This window comes from Ostrinia nubilalis, chromosome 26 (genome assembly GCF_963855985.1).
Source record: "Ostrinia nubilalis chromosome 26, ilOstNubi1.1, whole genome shotgun sequence".
Lineage (NCBI taxonomy): Eukaryota > Metazoa > Arthropoda > Insecta > Lepidoptera > Crambidae > Ostrinia > Ostrinia nubilalis.
In genome coordinates this window covers 2,316,360-2,332,674 of record NC_087113.1, presented here as the reverse complement: position 1 = coordinate 2,332,674, position 16,315 = coordinate 2,316,360, and the positions used below count along the sequence as shown (strand labels likewise).

At 32.4% G+C, this 16,315-nt stretch overlaps 1 protein-coding gene across 3 annotated transcripts in view; it reads right to left on the bottom strand.

The window, feature by feature from the left end:
- The window catches only part of LOC135084639 (uncharacterized), a 31,506-nt gene extending 15,528 nt beyond the window's left edge, over nucleotides 1-15,978 (bottom strand). The window contains exons 1-2 of one of the 3 annotated variants that reach the window (XM_063979406.1): nucleotides 5,193-5,350; nucleotides 3,974-4,151 (exon numbers count right to left, since the gene is read on the bottom strand). In XM_063979406.1, coding sequence (XP_063835476.1) covers nucleotides 3,974-3,977 — 4 coding nt within the window. In that variant the 5' untranslated portion in view covers nucleotides 3,978-4,151; nucleotides 5,193-5,350. Of the gene's footprint in view, nucleotides 1-3,973; nucleotides 4,152-5,192; nucleotides 5,351-15,692 lie in introns of those variants that run through there. The other 2 variants (XM_063979407.1, XM_063979408.1) reach the window with 2 other exon arrangements.
- Nucleotides 15,979-16,315: the final 337 nt, after the last annotated feature.

Genomic DNA, 16,315 nt, shown 5'->3' with positions numbered 1-16,315 from the left:
AAAAGAGTTTTAGTAAATCCGTTTCATTAATGGTCAACAACAAGGATTGACCTATCTTTCGCAGTTATTAAATAATCTCTGGGTGTTGCTTAAGATAGTAATTCATGCTTCCAAAATCTTAGAAATTCGCACGAAAATGTAAAATGGCTCTTAATAGGTTCCAAATATCAAATGACCGTTTTGAGTGACTCACATGATATGACGTACACACGCAAAGGTGAGGTACCAGTAGTAGGTACCACTACACAGATAGGTGAAAAAAAAAAGGTTAAAAAATCAACGTAACCATCAGCCAGAGACATAAGGCTCTGTTTTCTGTATGTCTGTTGTAGAAGTGTAAGAAATTAATAAACTATTTTTTTTTATTTCCTCCGTAGTTCGCTATCTTGCAAATAACATATTAAGGATTTTGAGATAAAAAAGAAGGCGGTGAAAGATAATGAAAAATACTACTTTTCAAATTTATTCTAAAAACGCATGAAATTTTCCAAGCTGATCAAATATGTTTTTTCCATGTTGAACCATCCAAAGTTCCGCGGTACACACCTCACCTTGACCCGGTAACCCGACTGAACATCTTACAAGGGTTTTACTTACTTATGTATGTAATATTATTGTATGTAGGTATATTGATTGATAATATCTGTAGATAGATAGATAGATTTATAGACTTTAACAATAGTAAACTTCGAAATTAAATAGAAGAGAGCAACAATGAAAAGCCGTATTGCGTTTGTTCGAAAGTCTGACGTCTTTCTTTTGTTTTTTAATTTATTTTTAAATCCTGTCCTTGACACTCAAAAACGCGGTTATTTCGAAATTAGGAAAATCCATCCAAGTTCGAAGATTAAATTACAAAATATCTAGGAATATAACTAATTACATAACTAACATCTTACTTGTAATAGATGAGATTTTAACCACCAAAATGTATAGTGCAAATGATACTGTGGGCTGAGAATTTTACTGAAAATTTTAGTATTTGAACGTTTCCCGCTAGGGGCGCTGTACAATCCGTCATACATTTAATTAGACTTTTTGACGCGCTCACTACTTCACTAGTGAGCGCGTTTGATGGAAACTCACAATAGGCATTCTGAGCACATTTTTTCTTAAACAAAATTATACCAACTGAATTGAGTACCTCGTCCTTTTGTTGAAGTCGGTTAATGAAATAGGTGCGAGTTATTGCAGGTTTTTCCTCACACACTAAAGATGGTTAATCCACAACTTTTCAATATTATAGGATGGTATACGTTTTTAATATGGAATTTTTATTTACGTCGAATCATAAAGTAGATTCAACGAACTAGTTTCCATTAGCCGGGTTTATCATAAAACAGTTTTTATACATAGGTATTAAATCAGGTTATTTATTGTTTCATGTTCTATTTTAAAAGGAAAATCATTATGTTGATTTTGAGTTGGTGACGGCATGCATTTTGCTTACCTATACTGATAGTGATTTTCTTTTATAATAAAATTATAAAAGTTACTGGATTTTTTTTTAAAGAAAGAAAGAAAGAAAAAAAATTTATTTGGTACAAAATTGTTTGATATTCTCTGTGTAATAAAAACATTTTTTAAGTAATTTAATAAATAAAATAAAAAATAATTCGTCCCACCAAAAGGTCAGAAAATCATCTTTTAAAAAGATATGGAATAAAAACAATTCTTAAACCATCTTTTATACCTTCCAAGAGGTCTCAGACTTAGTCTGATATAAATAAATTGAATGCTCATACAATTATCTACAACAATTACAAAATAATAAGCAGTTGTGTAAGCGTTGGAAAGGCGCGAAGAGTCGCAAAGTCTGCCGTCTGCTCCACAGATTGCGAAACATCCATTGCGATGACAATCGATTTATAAACAGGACCGTATAATGAGATTTTATTATTGCCTATTTACTAATCGTATTTTAATTTTAAATCTTTTATACATTTTCTTCACGGTAGGCAAGTATTAAAAATCATTTTTCTTTATTTTTTTATCAATATAATACAGTAGTTTAATAATAATAATTATGCAATAATTGAATGTATTATAAGAACAATTTATAATTAACTAGCTTAAACTAGCTTTCCGCCCGCCGCTTCGCGCGCGTCCCTGTTTCAAAAACCGGGATAAAAACTATCCTATGTCCTTTCCCGGGACTCAAACTATCTCTATGTCAAATTTCATCAAAATCGGTTCAGTGGTTTAGGCGTGAAAGCGAGACAGACAGACAGAGTTACTTTCGCATTTATAATTATTAGTATAGAAGTATAGATAAACAATGACAAGGGATTTGAATTTGATGAATTTTATTCATCGTTTTAATATTCTAGTCCGTGTAGTTAGATATTAAAACTATTATATCCCAGTAGCTCATGCCGCTCGATTAACATATTATTATAGCACTTACGTCCGTATTCACAAACATTACTATGAGGGCTCACAGTGCGTGAGGACGCACAGGGTGACATACGAACCAATCACAGAACTCTATTCAACGCTGTGCGTTCGATTGGCTGCATCGTTTGTGAATACGGACATTAGCCTATTATATCAAACTGGAAAGATCCTACTTCTTCAATAGAGAAATATTTTATGAAATTAAAGCACTGGTCACAGAGATCAAACTCTACCTATTAAATACATAAAAACATTTAAAACAATTATAAAAGTCCGCTCTTTTGTCTTTATGATATTAGTTTGTGCCTTGTACGGGCTTGTACTAAATTGTGTATTATTTTAATTATATTATAAAGAAATAAACAGTACCTAACTATAATAATGTGAAAATTCCCCAATACTTACAAACAAATTGTAAAATTAAGACAATTTAAAAAATATATATTTGTGGTTTGATATTCCATTTGTTAACCGCTAATTATAAATAAGTATTCACGATGATAATGATTATTCGTCGACTTGTGTATTTATAAAATAATCTCCTCTGTTATCTGGACAAACAAATTAACAAATTATTGATGGGTTTTAGAAATTCCTGAAACACGAGGAAAATATTATTCAAATTGTTATTTAACGCGAATGGTATATTTGTGCGGCAAGATGGCCGACCTCCATAGAGGTCGATACCTCGTGACGCGGTGTGACCAACTCGCCAAAACTATACTTAACTCGACGGCAAACGTCTTTTTTAGATATTTTTTTAATAGTTTAATTTTGTGGGATATTTCGTTATTTATTTAAAATATTATCTCAAAATTAATAAATTGAGAAACAATTATTCTGATTTCATAAATATTTTATCTAAATATGTAAAATAATATGTAGATAATAGTATAATATAAAAAATATTTTTATTTATAAAATTAATATTTTTACAATAATATTTATAATTATGGGGTAATAATAAAGCATATTATGGACGGTAAAATATAACAATGCAGCATAAATATTTTTTAGGAAATGTAAGTATAATTATTTAAATGCCTACATAAATTTTAATAGAATATTTATACCTAATAATTATGAAGTAAGAATATACCAAATAATATTGACACAAAAATACAGTAACATTGAATAATTTCCAGAAAATGTTAAACTAATATAGCAACAGTACCTACATTAAGAGACAATAGGAATAGGTAGGTATTCGTTATACAACGACGACTGCATAGCTGCTTGTAATTATTTTTTAATTACCGTGAATTCTGGGTAAATTAGTTTTGGAAAAATTGATAGAAAGTATTTTGTAACGATAAAGAAATACACGAAAAAATAGTTTTATAATAAATATCTTAGACAATAACACAAAACCATTTCCACGAAGTACTTTAAACGGTTACAATTTAATAATAAATGACTGTATTTGTAGTTTTATAAATAACCGGCTCGACTACATGACTGTCCTTCAAATATCACAAATAACTTGGAGCTAGCTAACCAATCTACCTTTCCTATTGAAGTAACTTTAACGATAGCTAAATTATTATTATTACAATAATTTTATTATTATACACACCCATTGTTGTCTCCAGATTTCTAATTATTCATCAGCACAAACAAAACTCCGCCTTGAATCACTCGAATCCGTGTCGTTATCACAAAGTCAAACTTATTTTCGCTTATTTTGTGTCGTCAAACAAAAGATATCTGTCCAACATAAATTTTGTAATAGCACTGACTAGTTTGTAGTTTCCCTTTAAAAATCAAAGACACGATTTATATTTATTTTCACAGAATGACGCGGCGCCACCGTCTATGCGCGCACTAAAATTAATAGTGAAAATGCAGCGAGGAACTTTTGCCGTTCAAAATACAAAGGCGGAAACAATATGGCCGCGTGATGAACTAGCAGAAACGTTTTTCAAAAAGAGAATGTCGCGCGCAAATTAAATTAAATTTATTTTAAATGTTTAAATATGGAATGCGTTCGGTTTTCCGCTCCCCAGCGTTGTGAAACGAACACTAAAGAAAGATTCTCTTTTCATACGAAGAGCGAGCGCGCGACGGCGATAGTCAAGTACTGGCATTGCCCATGAGAGGTTTCGTACCTCCTATAGGCAGATTTTCAGCGCTTGTTTAAATTGTGTATGAATGATCAATTTAATCGTTAGTAATTGTTGTCTTTATTCTCAACGCCCAACTTCTAAAACCGGTTTTGAGGTGACGAGTATTCGTGATTAACAATTACATTACATAGTTACGCATTTGTGAACTATTCTAGAATTTGTTTTCCGTTTGACTCAATTTGTTATAGCACGAGTATTTTTAACACTAAAATTATGTAGATTATTTTTTATGTCTTATTTTGCCAGCCTAAGATTATTCAGCTGGAATATGATATGAACAAAGCAGCAGAGAAAAAATATTTGTATTTGATTTTATTATTACTTGTTTACCAGTTATAGCTGTTTTGTTATCGGCTATAATTTATTACGTTCTGTCAAAAAATAACAAAGGTCGAAACATAGAGTTATAGACAATTTTTGAAGCAAAATAAGAAATTATATAAAAATGTTTTTAAGTATATTTTTTTAAATGTAATTTAAAATTATAATTTTATAAAATTTAATTAATAATTTTGGTATTATTATTCTAAATTACAGTAACAAATTATTTATTTAACAACGATGACTTATATTTTTTTCTCGATATTTTTATTTAGTCAAAAAATCTTTTACTAATTATTTATAGCCACAATAATCATAATAACCCGAATTCTATCACTCAACAGGTACCAGGATGGCATGAGACGACAGGTGCTAAGAATTTTGGTGCGCGACGCGTCTCTACCTATGACTGCGATCACTCAACGAGACGATAAGGTGGGGGGACGGGCGCGGTCCGACTGGCGGAGTTTAACCCCTGTCGGCTGTGCTATAGATAAATTATATTGTACTAAGCTGTGATGCGTCTGAATCTGAATGTACTTTCTGGCATTAGATTGGGCACATTAATCATGGAATATCATTTTTGGTATTAGATTAGGCTAATTTTTAAAGGACATTTTTCAGTACAGTTTTTTCGCTACATTATTATATTTAATTTTACTTTCACATGGAATTGTGTTTCCTATCTGTAACTTTTTAGTGGCAATAAGTAGTAGTTAGCACATCACACTTTATTTTTTGTTACATAATAACACTTTTTTAGTTGTTGTAAGTGTATTTATTGAACTACAAAAATTAATACAGTGTTTCTTTAGCTTGCGTGGCTGTCGTCTGTCTTTTCACATACATTTTTTTGTATGTCTGTCAGTATACTTATTAGCACTAGCTTTTGAATTAAGTATAATTTTAAATTTAATAATGTGCCTGTGCCTAAAATTAGGCAGTGTTTACTTCACATACATTTCAATATTCTTGTCATGCATAATGTGGTCAATGTTTGCAGTCTTCCTTATTAACCAATGGATTATAATAGCTATAATATTAGCTAAGAGAGTAAGCTAAATACGAATAACTTAACATTGTAGGACTTACGATGTTTTTTCCTAATTAATTTGAACTATATCTCATTTGTGCAGGGTTCAACTTTGAGTACAGTTGCCAACTATGTTGTGCCTTTACAAATAATGTAGTCAAGATAATTTACAGAGTACAATCACAGTAATTCATAATGAAAATACATGATTATTAATCTAATCAACTATTTAACGATATCGTATATGAATTACAGTATACGTAACATTGATGGTCTGACAGGATTTTTATAATTTATTATAATATTATGTATAGTAAAAGAAAATGCACATTTACTTATTTAATTTTCCTCAATCGTATATTACTTAGTTTTATCAGCCACCATCAACTAGTAAATCTGTTCATAAGTGAGTACAAATAATATTATATTATGTAAAGATACAGTGAAGTAACAACTAACAATTCATTTTAAATGAAAAATAACACGCCGTGCAGGAGGCCGTATCTTTTTGTTATGGACATGCACGCGTCAATCTCGCATCTAGCTCGGCACTTTACATAGTAACTATCTGTGGCTTTATCAACTCATATTATTATGTACCTACTAACTAGCTATTTAATGTAAACCTATTTTAAGAAATCCACGTCAAAAAATATTTTCGTTTTGTCATAATATCTAAAATTTTGTGTACCCGATTTTCAATAATATGTAGAGTTACAATGAAGTAACATTGTTTAAATATAATACACAGAATAGTTCGTTTCTTAGATGTTGTCATGAATTTATAACCGAATAGGTCGTTGTTTGATAGATAAAAATGTTTGGGATGCGTAACTGCCTAGCTCGCATAAATATTTATAACTATGTATTGAAAACCTGTAAACCTTTGAAAAAGAGGCTGACAATAGTGTCTGAGTTTCTTGCGATGCTTCTTCTCAGCACTGGCCCATTTATTGTCCTGAAGCAGTGGTAGGGTTAATACTGGGACGTGTAAAAGTGCTTTTTTAAAGCCTACTTACAGAAATAAATGAGTTTTTAGAGTTTTGTCATGAACTCATGGTAGCTATGACTTACCATTATAATATACACGCATAATAGCTATCTGTGTTTGTGACCCTATCTACCTGGCTTTTATAAGTAATACCATTAAAAAAAACAACGAATGGGTATTTTCATTTTGATATGGTAGCTTATCATTATTATTTCATAGTATAAAACAAAGTCGCTTTCCGCTGTCTGTCCATATTATGTATGCTTGGATCTTTAAAACTACGCAACGGATTTTCATACGGTTTTTTTAATAGATAGAGTGATTCCAAAAGACAGATTAATATGACGTAGCTAGCACCCATGCGAAGCTGGGGCGGGTTTACATATACATACTACTAAATAGGTCCTTAGTTTTGCCATGGATTGGATTTATATTTTTTATATCATTGCAAGCGTCAATCTCGCTACACACAGCGCGGCTATCTGCTCCGTCTACCCGACTCGGCGCACGTCGGCCTTTATTACATTAGCGTCCGTCGAAGCCGCCATTACTGGTTACATTTTCGCTTTCCGAATGCTATCGGCTGATGAAATATACTAGTAATTGTGGCAGTTAGTTTTTGACACATTGAAAAGTAGAGATAGAAAATTGCTTCCGACTTTCGTTTTTTTTTTCAGCCGTTAAATAGTCACAATACTCGTCGTATTTAAATAAAATCTCATTAAAGTTACCTCGCTTGATTTGTTCTGCCATCTTGAATACTAAAGACGTCACGCTGAGAGATATTGCTCGGAAAGTTTAATCTAAATATCTGCGCACGAATCCTATGGTAAATAGATTTTAAAAGATCAATATAAATATTGTGTATTAAGAGATTACGCATGGCCGGATGATTAATCTTTGTAAGTAAACCCAAACACAACAGGAAAAGTTTTGTAATTAATAAAGTTCATTCTCTATGGTTCAAAAATATTTGAACATGGAACAGATAAATGCATTACTTTTAATTAGTGCAGGATATGCGTTCGAATAAACAGTTAGAAGAAGGAATTCAAAAAAGGTTTTTATTAAAAACTAGTTTACACGCCGCTCTCCACGTACTGGCCGCATGACTCAGCGTGCGGATAAACACGCCATTCGGAATTTAAAAACAATTGCAACAGGAAAACAAAAAAACTGCCATCAATATTGTCTATGGTTATCTTTATTTCGAAAATGGAATTGCTGATTTGGAACCGAATTATTAAATGGTCATTGTAATAGTCCATTAACAAATGAACATTGCAAAAGGCTGTCTAATAAATGTCAAAAATGATAATTAAAATCACATTAGGTAATAATCACGGTATTCTTTGAAAGCGTGTTATAATAATTTTGCGCGATAGTAATACATACATGTTAGAGACAATAACAAAACAATAACAAGTCTTATTTAAAAAATATTATTTTTGAGCATAAATTGGTTTCATAAAAATATAATATATTTATTATTTAGTATATTTTTATATTATAATAAATAAATATAATAATTATTGTGACGTTGTTAGCAATTTGCAGCCAACCGGGTCATCACAGCACGCCAGACCATTTGTAGCAATATAGATCTTGTTACAACTTCATAAGAACCTAGCGTTTAGCTAGGGCTCACGGTATCTGGAACGGAGTAGTCACGTTGCTGCGCTACCAGTCTGTATTAGGTATCACTCTTTATTATGTATCTCTATTTACTAAATCCTATCCTTATGATATCCTACTGATATTATACATGTAAGTTTGTGAGGATAGATGGATGGATTTTTGTTACTCTTTTACGCTTATCACTGAGGGTGGATTCGACCAAACAAGAGTAAATATTAATCTCAGAATAAATCGTCAGTTTTGACACATTTCCCACACTGAAACTGTCAATGAGCCAGTTATTCTCGGACAAAAGTTTGGTCAAATCGGGCTTGAACGATTTAGATGAGATGGTAGAGATCCAGGGAAATACAGGTATAGTAAACAGAAATCAAATTCTAACACTCTTAAAAAAATATTTTGAGATTATTCTCAGGTCTTAAGAGAGAGGCTGAAATTCAGGCTGGCGAAGCCGCGGGAAAAGCTAGTACTAATATAATAAGACATTTTAAAAGCAAATATTCCTCTAGAAGCATATCTAGAAAATGTTCGCAGCCCCTCACTAATGGAAAATGGCGGTCACATGCTAAATATAGTCAGACTTGTATAAACGAGTAAGAGACAGGATTATTTTTTAAGTTTCACCTTGTTTTAGGGACAATTTATAATATACTTTATTGTACAGCATGTGACTAAGAATGGTTGGCACTTCATTTATATCCTATATCCTCTAATAACTATGTTTTAATTTTGAAGTGGCAGACAAACTGGCAGAGTTGGTTCCGGCATTTCTATTCTACACTTGCCAAATATTTGTTTCGAAATGTCTGTCCAAAATAATAACAAGACACGTATAGCTTTATTATGTTTTTCTTTTCAGGTTTGTATTACTGTTACTTTAGTATTATTTATTTCAATAAAATTTTGAATGAGTTTTTTTATATTGATACATTTAATATTAATGTTAATCATAATTACATACTTTATAAATTATACTATTACAATAATATCAAATAGTTAAATAAACACCCTGACATGATTTCAAATAAAAACGATTTATTAATGTATACCAAAAAAAGTATAGGGACTCTACTTATTAAATTTCACTGTAAAGACATAATTATTTTAAAACAAAAGCCCGCAATTAGTCACTAGATAAAGTAGAATCGATTCTCAACATTCACCAGCAGTTGCATCAAGGTTTGCGGATAAAAACATAAAACTAAGCTTGTTACATAACGCTACGAATGAGGTTGTGTGCCGATTTGTGAAAAAACTGAATTTCAGTCAATGCTGGTCGCAAATAATGTCTATGGTGTTATTAAAAAGAAACAAATGAACTATTTAAAAATACGCAGAGCGCGTCCGGTTCCAAATTCAAATTATAGTTTGTAATAGAACAAAAGCGATTCTAATTGTCAAAATTAACTCTGCCCCGAAACACGTTTTGAATTTTTTCTTCGAGCGGTTACTTTATAAATACTTTACACGCACTTTGTGAGCGCGTATTATTCTCAATGACGGATAATGGTGCTATGCGGCCATTTTGTGAACGCGTCGCCCTATGTCAGTGTTCGATTTATTTAGCGTACGATAATAATTTATCAAGGCACCTTATGCGGCAGATACGAGAAACTCGCTGATAATAAAGGCCTAAATATAGGATACGAAAATTAAAGGCAACCTGTTTGAATTTATAATATTTTTTCGGACATCGAACGATACATTCACGCGTATAATATGCCGTTGCAATTCCTGTTTTATTGGTACATGATTTGGTTGTGAACGCATCGAGGAGGCAATGGATTGTATAGAGACCGAGTGATGTTGTAAAGTACTCTATGAATAAATGTCCGGACCGGCCCCTTCTGGGATTGAGTCACGAAGCCGCTAGTACCACTACAGGTTTCCTCTAGTCCACATAACTGACTTTCCATTGAGATTCGCTGTACATTGCAAAGTTGCCACGGTGTATAAAGTTAGTTTTGAAGCTAAGCAGGTGATGTATTATTTGCTGGCCAATGCATTGTTGTATTTAGTTGCCGTGAGTTTTATGCGTCTTCGAAGTAGATGGTCGAGTTTTTTTCTCGTAGATTATTGTGATATGATATGAAAATGTATATTAATTTGATGAAATAGCAATTTTTGGGTCTGTGTGGTTTGCTTTAGGTGCATGTGAAAGGCGGGTAAAACGCAGTGCGTCAGCCGGTAAGAATCGGTTTTGGAAAGTGCACTTTAGGTTGTTGCCAGCCAGAGCCTCGGTAGGTAGTCATCAGATATCAAGAAATCTACGCTAAGATTGCGTTACAAACTTGTGAGTGTTTAATTATCGCGGATACGTGTTCCTTTTGTATTCGCAGTAAGCCAGTAATATCACAGTAATATGTAGAGTCGGTAAACGTGATATAAAATTGTTAAATTCTTATTTATTTTTTGCCGTTCGTATTCAGTATTTGTACATAAGGAGCAATAGAAATGATATTATTACATTAATAATATAATAATAGGTATGGTAATAATTATGTAGAGTCGGTTACCACAAAGGTGATATAAAATAGGAAAATTCGTATTAAATTTGGAATTTATACGTCCATAAATTAAATATCATAATATCCCATTAAAATATGTAGTTATGTACTTAGTTATATCGACTTTTTTACATGGAGTTTGAAATTTTTAGTTACCCTGAGTATCTTTAGCAATTCTATTCGTAATAGCCTAATATGTATATTGATATTATGTAAGTAACTGTAAACTTTCATAAAAAATCATAGAGTAGTTTTTGCGTAAAATGTAAAACTTCCGTTCAACTATCCAAAATGTTTGGATCTACTACATGTTTTTTTATGAAAGTTTACAGTTACTTACATAATATCAAAATACTAGGCTTATGGATTACGAATAGAATTGCTAAAGATACTCAGTGTAACTGAAAATTTCAAACTCCATGTAAAAAAAGTCGCGAGCATCCGCATTAACCGCAATGACTCTACCAATTAAGTAAAAATACAACGGAATTTAACATTAAAAATGTGTAGTCGTCAGATACGTTGTTCACATGTCTTTAAATATTAATTTAACATTTTATAAACCTTATATTTTACATCGTCAAAATGAATCGACCTTCGTCGTTACCTACGCACATTATTCTATTCTATAGCGTGCAATAATACACTGTATGTATGTAATACATACTAGGAAGTGATAACACTAGTAGAGTTTCTTACAAATACAATGCTCAGGTATTTCTGGAAGATGCTATTAAATAAACAATAAATACTTGGGTATTTATTAAATGAAGTTTAGCTAGCAGACAAAAAATAAGAAATAAATAACTTATTAATGACACTTCTTTTTTATTTATTCTTTCAATATCGTTTATGAACACGTGCCACTGAAAAATGAATGAGACCAATGAACGATCATGCATTTATTTGCATAATGTATTTATTTATTTTTTAAATATTCATAATTTTGCTAAATTTTTTACGATATTGGAAGTTAATAATTCTATATTTAATAAAAGAAAAAATTGAAATTAAAATTTTAACAATGAATGAATGAATAGAAGGTGTGTTTAACCGCTTATTAAAAAATTATAAAATATATTGTTCCGCGTATATATTTCGGTTTTTTAACAGAAATACTATAAAAATGGAGTTAAGACGATTTTTAGTACACTCAGTGAGCATTATTAATAGTTCAATATATTTAAGACCAATAAATTATTTTTTAATAAACAACATCCGTTCGCTCAAGGATAACTCAGTCATAAGTCAGTCATCGACGTGTAACGTACGAACAGCAAATCAGACCATACAAATACATTTTTATTGCAAAATCGCCCGTATTACAACTGCATAAGATAACACAGTGTCAAGCTTTATGTGCAAGCCCTGAAGCCTGCTACAATTGTTTTATGAAATTAACGTGCTAAACCATTGTTTTGATTCTTCTAATTTACATTGGGCGCGTTTACCAGAAAATAGCGCTAGCTAGCACTAGTAAGAAAAATGGCGCCTTTTTAGCGGTAAGTGCTGTCACTGTAAAAAAAAATGGGAAAACGTGTCCTCGGCGAAAACATGCTAAAGTTTCGGCGGTTGCCATGATTTCGGCCAATCGCAGCCATTGATTTGATATACTAGTCATTCTAACTAGCTTAATGACGTTTATAAGTGGCAAATCTTGGTCAAAAACATTGGTTAGATAGACGTTGGAATGAAGGAATGACGGCTATTTGTATACGTGGGGAAATTCAACTGCCTCTCTGGTCTAGTGGTAAACCTGACTCGAGACTCAGAGCCTCAGAGGTCACTGGTTCGATTTCCAGTGGGAGGAAAATTTTTTTGCACAGTTTGGTGATAGAGCTGGTTCTAAGACCGGATAGCTAGCTACCACCATCTTAGTTAAGTTTATCGCCATAACAACTACATTAACAGCATTGTTGGTGTTTAGAGAGTGGAGGTAAGATAGACAGTTCCTCTGAGGTTGAGGATTCCGGGTGAAGCTCGCTTGCAACTTAAATTTACAAACATTACTATAAGGTCCCACAGTGCGAGTGGACGCACAGGGTGACACATGAACCAATCACAGAGCTCTATTCAACGCTGTGCGTCCGATTTGCTGCTTCATTTAAGCAAGCATCGTTTTTGAATACGGGCGTTAGGCCTGATCATCACTTTCCATGAGGCATTTGTAAAGAGAAGTAAGATATGAATATGAAATTGAAACGCAAACAATAATATTATATTAATATTTAATTAAATAGTATAATTAATTTATGAAGTGCGACGTCAACTTTTTTGGAAATTTAATTTTGAAGTATTTAATTATTTACACTTCTATCTACGATCGAACTCGCGCGATATCTGAACGCAAATCTCTAGTTGTAAAAGAGGGTATTAATCACTTATCAATACACTTGGTATTAAATAATTAAGTTCTCATTAAAAATATACATATAATATACTATAATGTATGTGTGTGTATATATATATATATATATATATATATATATATATATATATATATATATATATATATATATATATATATCTATATATATATAGTATATTAAATATACATATATTATTAATATAAATTAGCCGAATTTTCTCTAAACTCTACATTATTGTCTCTGAAAAACTAAGAAGTCTCTCCTTCCTCTCCTATTATATTCAAAAACTAAAATTAGACCTAATAATGCTGCATTGAATTTATTCTGTAAATGCATTCAACGCTTTGTCCATACAGGTTGTATGACGGAGTGGCGCAGCATGCGGCTCATACAATCACGTGATTCCCCACCCATTACCGTTTTTAACCAAAATGTCGTCGCTTGCTGTCGTCTTGACTTGTCGTGAGCGGTGGCGATAATTAAAATTTATTAATTACATTATTTTGTTATATTATTTGTCACGCAAAAAAAGCAAAAAATAATACGTGGCAATTTAAAAATGTATTTGTCACATGAGTAACAATAAAATAAGTGGCTTGTTGTTAGCTAATTGAACACGTCACGTCATTTACTAAATCATATTATTATTTAAAAAAATTAAGTGTTATTAACCCAATAATGCTTTGTTAATGATTTCAGTACCTACTTTCAAATCAATAGATAAAAAAGGAAAAAAAATGTTTGTAGTTTATGTTTTTTAACACTATGTGGTTTAAGTGATTATCGTTTAGAATTTTAGAGCTTAGGTACAATGAATTGAAAAATAATTGATTGACGGGATTATTTATAAATTAATAAATTATGCAGTGTAATTTGTATAAGTTCGTTTACTACTCAGTTGCTAAGTCCAATCTTTTAAAATTTATTTTACAATGTTAACCGTTAATGGTTAACGCACGAAAAACCTACGTCATGTCACGTCATATTTCATAAATGTATAATTATTATATTATAATTAAGTACAATATTCATCAAATAGGATAATAGATATTAACCAAAGGTTATAAATTACTAGAATTTATTAAGTTCTAAATTCAAATAACGCACACAGACGAAAATCACTCCCGTATTCACAAACATTACTATGAGGTCTCACAGTGCGCGTGGACGCAGAAATCACAGCGCTCAACACTGTGCGTTCAATTTGCTGCTTCACTTAAGCAAGCATCGTTTGTGTATGTACGGGCGTAACTCCTAGACAAAACCTAGGTAGGTAGGTACCTACCTACAGTCGACAGGTCATCAGACTACATTTTTGTTGGAATAGCTTCTATTACAACTAGCATAAGATGCCACAGTGTTTAGTTGACGTGCGGTTAACTGTTCCTAAACTACGCGCAACTTCAAAACGCGTCAAGATTTTTTCGTAATCAAGAGAAAAAAAAATGTTTGGAGCCGTTTCAATTTTTTAATAGTATTTTTGGATTTTTATATTGTTCATATTAAACTACAAATAATTAATTATGTGAAATATTATTATTATTAGATTAAAATACATTACAAAATTACACGCAAATTTCAAAAATTACTGAACTGAAACATAATCAAACGTTCAAGTTCAAATACAAACAAAATAATTTAATTTACTAATTATGTAACCGTTCTCAAGTTACGTAATTAATAACAAAACGCAGCATAATATAACTAACTTGTAATCAAGTAATCATGCAATTGATTACAATTGTAATAAGTAATATTACGCAGCGTGTAATCAGCCGACTTGTTCGAACGTCAACGCCCCATAATAAAAAATAGATAAATAAAGAATAGCACCTCCATGTTCTATACACTTATCATGTTTGCCCAGGCCTTTCAAATAACAGGGGAAATATTATTTTTAGAATACGCAGCACACATTTTATGGTAATGACTGCATACAGTTCCAGTCACAAGTCAATATGTTAGATAATAAAATAACAATATTACCTATTTATAATATTCAGTTTTGTTTTTCCGAATAACATAACATCGTTTCTTTGTAGTGTTGTAAGAGGGTTCGTAATTAGAATCCCAGAAAATTTTCCGTTACCTAACGATTGCGCTGGAAAACTCAAAAGTTTCCCAAAAAAGTTTTTCCGCAACAAAATGGCGGGCGGCGAAAACAATACGGCATACGACACGTGCCTAGACGCAGGCGTTATTTCGAACTGCGTTTCGAAAGCGAAACAAAGAGCACGCAACCCGCACCGCAGCGGATCGGCGGATGGCGGCGGTCGCAAACGCAACTATAATCAAGTATCAACTACGTACCGGCGGCGAACTTCTCCGTCAGGCTTAGCCCGTGCCATCCTGGCACCACACACTCGCACACCTCCTCCCAGCACCGCAACTTCTCCGTCTTATCACCATAGAACGGGTCATTCGTATCGAACAAGCACGGCCTCTTTTGCACTTCGGAAACTATCAGATTGCTCTTGATCCCATCGCCGTCTTTCGTGCGGACCATTTTAAAAAACAACAATTTGAAACTCGAATTTGAATGCGCGGGAAACGATACGCGCGTTCGAACGTCCGCGTGAAACTGGCGGGCTTTGCTTGCGGTGCGGACATCGCATCGCTACAACATGGCGCGCGCGGGACGGGGCTCGCTGGGTGCGACTGAGGTCGCTGTGATATCGCCTTCCTTACTAATAAATAAATAAGATGCATGCGATGTAGGATACAGATGCTTGCGTTTTTAAACCTATTTTAGTTTTACTATTATCGCAAACACAGCTGGAGTTTCTAAACTAAAATTAAGTCTGACGTCCGAATTTGGACGCGTAAAAATATTGTTCTGATTACGTAATAATTACTGAGAAGTTGCGGCAAGCACCTGCGTTATTTGCAACAATTGGTTGTTAATTTGATACTGATGATAGTTAGGAATTCTG